General features: G+C 31.3%; 1 protein-coding gene across 1 annotated transcript; it reads left to right on the forward strand.

The window, feature by feature from the left end:
- Positions 1–813: 813 nt before the first annotated feature.
- LOC106795895 (ATP-dependent zinc metalloprotease FTSH 6, chloroplastic) lies at positions 814–3,623 on the forward strand. Its single transcript, XM_041009051.1, is given in 4 exon segments — positions 814–818; positions 2,444–2,989; positions 3,250–3,322; positions 3,324–3,623. Coding segments are annotated over 4 exon segments (924 nt in total).
- Positions 3,624–5,135: the final 1,512 nt, after the last annotated feature.

Below are 5,135 nucleotides of genomic sequence, written 5' to 3' on the forward strand. Positions count from 1 at the left end.
AGGGTTAACTGCTACTTGATGGGAGTAGTGGTTATAAAAAGGGCTTAATACCCACTAACGTGAAATAAGGTCCCCTACCTGACCAGAAACTGTTCTCTCTCACCCATAACCATCACGAATGGAGAGAGGCAGAAAAGAAAGGCCTAAGGAAGTGAAATCTTATTTCTCTCATCTTTCAAGGAAATCAAAGTGAACCGGAAAGAAGTTCCTATGGAGAAAGGTACAAGTCTTCCTATGGAGAAAGGTACAAGTCTTCCTATGGAGAAAGGTACACATCATTATCTATTGTTGTTTATTGATTGTTTGTGAGAACCATAGGTTTCAAGATCCTGTTGTTTCCTATCATTGATAGTCTAGGAAACCCCTTAAGAATATTTTACACTTGTTACTCGTCATGGGTGATTACGACTTCCTTGAATGAATATGTATTCTTTTCTATGAAAGTGTTTTCATTTTATAATTACACTTGTTAAAAGAATTAAACTCGATATTATATTTTTGCACAGTTCAATTCTAGCAACATTATGCTCATTTGTCAAAGTGTATTTTACTGATTAAGACGGGGGCTACTTAGTACCAGGTTGCCTTCCTATTCTCAGGTAAGCTCTAAACAAGTCAAAATTGTGGTACCAAAAAATCAAATTGAATGCAATAAATGAAGTTTCTGACTTGTGAAACCAACTGTGTTGGACTTGCAGCCTCATCAACTACATGTGTTCATCTAACAAACATCTCAATGTGACCAATACGCGTTTCCTCTGCAGCCTACACCTGTCACCATTGCCAATGAATTAATACAGTGAACATATCTATATGAGGTGCGTTTGGACTTTGGATCATGTCTTATCTTGAACTTAGGATGGGTTAAACATTATTTTTTATTAGCTATGATATTTAATTTAACATTGTTTTAAAAACATGATTCTAAGTTTTAGACTTTTCATTGAATTTGAAGCTCTTAGAAATAGCTTTTGAATCAACACTAACTTGAGTCGTATTATTAGTCATGCTATTTGTTCAATGTGTACTCTTGAACTCAAGTCATTTTAGTAATTGCCCACAAAATCAGTTTTGGTAGCAAATTTCCAAACAATAATCATATTATATACTACAAACTTATGTTTACTTACAATCAATTGTACAGAACCATGTTAATTCAAAATTAATTCTACAAACACCTCAATTCACTTTTAATATGAAATATGAAGAAGTACTAGACCGTGAACGTATGGAAAACAGAATGAAATTAACAGTAATTCAATGATAAAAAATTATATAAATTGTATACGAATGCAGCTGAATGCGTTGTTCAATTAATTTAGCACTATCAATCTGTGAATTCCTTTTATATAATTTCAAAGTGGCAGTTCCAAATATACGTATTCAAAATGAATTGATTCACCAAGTACGGCCACTTTAATGTGTTCATGTGCACTTGCAGTCTTGCACGTGACCGTATGATACACACCATGAAAATACATCTCCTAAATTTATTATTTTCTTTCTGATTTGTATATATGTGAAATGTTTGGGACAAAATAAGTAAAAAAAAAAAAAGAACAATTGTACAACACAGAAGGTGAACAATTGTATAGAGTTGCAACAGTATACAAGTCCATGAATCCCTCTAAAGAAGAATCATTTTCAATAAATGGCATTCAGTATGCTAAGAAATTATGACAATTACGTGTTATTATTACAATTTTTGTTTCATTTTAACATTGAATAAATTTTGTTGATAGCTAGTTTTTTGCTAAAACCTATTTGAAAGCAGAATGCAAATGATATATGTTGTGTGTTGTGTGGTCTGATTTTAAATTTACAGGTTAAATTTTGGTTTTATTGTAAAAACAGAGACATTATTTAAAAAAAAATCCTGAAAACAACATCGATTTTTTTATAGAAAACCAATGTTAACGTTAGTTAACATCGGTTTTTATGAAAAAACCGATGTTAACTGTCAATAGTAACACATTCGTTAACATCGGTTTTTTTTTTACAGAAAACCAATGTTAACTGTCAACATTAACAAATTTGTTAACATCGGTTTTTTTTACAGAAAACCGATGTTAACTAGCGTTAACATCGATTTTTTGAAAAAACTGATGTTAACTGTCAACATTAACACATTCGTTAACATCGATTTTTTTACAGAAAACCGATGTTAACTGTCAACATTAACACACTCGTTAACATCGGTTTTTTGTAAAAACCGATGTTAACTTTCAACATTAATATACATTTTTTGGGTGTAATTCATATTAGCAACATCGGTTATTTATATAACTGATGTTGGTAATTTTACGTTAACATCGGTTTTTAAAAAACCGATGTTAACAATAATACTATCAACGTCGGTACTTTCAACGTCGGTTCAAAAACCAATGTTGAAAGTCATAAATAACCGATGTAGAAAGCATATTTTCTAATAGTGTAACATCAGGAGTAAAGCAAAGTTTGAGATGGAACCAAACACAGGAGTTACATCAGAGGATGTTGCTGGAGTTGACGAAGCCAAGCAAGACTTCCAAGAGATTGTTGAGTTCTTGAAGACCCCAGAGAAGTTTTCTGCGGAGCTAAAATTCCCAAAGGGTAACTTTTGGTAGGCCCCCAGGACTAGAAAGACATTGTTGGCCAGGGCAATTGCAGGAGAGGCTGGGGTTCCTTTCTTTTCCCTATCTGGATCAGAGTTCATTGAGGTGTTTATGGGTGTAGGGGCCTCAAGGGTGAGAGATTTGTTTAACAAGGCCAAGCAAAATTCACCCCTTTTGATATTCATAGATGAGATAGATGTTGTAGGGAGGCAGAGAGGTACAAGTATAGGTGGAGGAAATGATGAAAGGGAGCAAACACTGAATCAATTGCTCATTGAAATGGATGGTTTCACTGGAAACACTAGAGTTATAGTCATTGTTGCTACCAACAGACCCGAAATTCTTGATTCAGTATTGCTTAGACCTGGGAGGTTTGATAGACAGGTATGTTACTTGCAACTTTAGAATCCTTTATAATTAACCCTGCCAATGCCTATATCATTATTATTTATCAGTTTAATTTCCATGCATTGTTGTTGTAAATCATTAACCAATCAGAATTTAGAATAAATATAGCTTTTAAAGTAATTACTATAAAAATAAACAAATTTTAACATATAAGACAATGAATTTTATTATAATATGCTAGTAGTATAAAAAGTTTTGCACGATCGATCAATCAGTTGGTAGGTATGGCTTTTAAGCTAGTTAGTAGTTATTAAAAATTCAACAAAATTATAAGACATGACAATTTGCAATTGTTCCAATAGGTCACTGTTGGATTACCAAGATGAAAGAGGGAGGGAAGAAATATTGAAAGTTCATAATAACAACAAGAAGCTTGACAAGGATGTCTCTCTTAGTGCCATTGCCATGAGAAATCTCGGATTCAGTGGTGCAGACCTCGCAAACCTCATGAATGAGGTTGCCATTCTTTCCGGTCGAGGGGGCAAATATAAGATCACAATGAAAGAAGTTGATGACTCTATAGATGGCATTGTGGCAGGCATGGAAGGAACCAAGATGACTGATGGCAAAAGCAAAATTCAGGTGGCTTACCATGAAATTGGACATGCTGTTTCTGTGTAAGTACATCAAATACATATGTTGATAGAAAAAGAAATTAAGGCCAGTATGGTTTGAGAAAATGATTTTTATGTTTCTTTCTATTTCCAAATTTTCTTTAATATTTGTACTGAAAATAATGTAAACAAGGAAAATAATTTTTTATTGATTTATAAAAATAAGCAATGAAAACAGCTAAACAGGCCTTTAGAACAATTTTGAGAGTGAAAAAATTGTAAGTGTTTCATATTTTTCAACACTTTAATTGTTGTCTTTGAAGTCTAACTTAATAACATTTATACTTTGCAAGACACTGACCCCAGGGCATGATCCAGTACAGAAAGTCACTCTAGTTCCCGTCAAACTTTTTTATGATGTAGCAAGTTACTGGGTTACCAACGTCGTTATTACAGCATTAGTTATTATTACTTGACAGTAGGAACAGAAAGTGGAAACGAAGAAAAATTTTGAAGAATTTTTTGAATGGTCAAAATTTAGATTAGGAACTAAAAGAAAAAATTCAAAAAAAATTAAGATAGGAAACCCTATAATTTCTTAACTTCTATTAATTGGATTAATTAGAAGTTCTCACTACCATTACTTTGAATGGGCTTCTACCAAACTTAAAGTACCTTTCGATTTATAATGATCAATTATCAAGATTACTTATATGTTATATATAAAAATTATTTGTGTAAACAAAGTAAAATTAAATATAGAAGATAAGGAATAAATTATTTGATAAATTGGTAATAGTTACCAATTTTTATCAATAATTCAATGTAGATTTTGATTTAAAAAATATAAATATAAAAATAATAATGTTCTCATTATTATTGTATTTCCCTTTTGTTAAAATAAACTGCTTCATGTTAATATTAATTGTTTTATGATATATTTGGATATGCAACTTCTTTTTCATAAAATAATTTATATAGAACATTTTTTATAATGCTAATATTTTATTTGAACTTGAGATAAGTGTGATTTTTCCAATTCAATCATAAATTCATTTTTAGTTTCATTGTTTTATATTAACATTGTTTAGTTTTCTGATTGTATTTAATTATTTTAAGTTAACAATATGTGATTCTGAAACATGTATAATAATATGATTATATAGTTTTTTTTAAAAATACGCAAAATTACAAATTTGGTCTCCCTATTTGTCTCAGAATTTGATTTTGGTCCCTCTATAATTTAATTCACGAATTTAGTCTCCCAGTTTTTTGCATTCCCGTTATTTCAGTCCCCAATCCTAAAATTAGGCTTTGATTGTTACTTGTTTACCTTGATCGCTACATGCACTACTGCAAAAATAACATTCCACGACGGTTGTAATGTACATTCAAAGATGATTGTCTTTGAAGCCAACATCATTGAAAGTTTAGACTTTCAACAACGGTTTCATAAATAACCATCTTAGAAAAATATACCCTTCTAAGATGGTTATTAGCTTAGAAATGTCTTAGAAGATCTGACAACCGTCATAGAAGGGTATCTTTCTAATGGTTCTTAGCTAAGAATCGTCTTAGA

Source organism: Glycine max, chromosome 14, assembly GCF_000004515.6.
Source record: "Glycine max cultivar Williams 82 chromosome 14, Glycine_max_v4.0, whole genome shotgun sequence".
Lineage (NCBI taxonomy): Eukaryota > Viridiplantae > Streptophyta > Magnoliopsida > Fabales > Fabaceae > Glycine > Glycine max.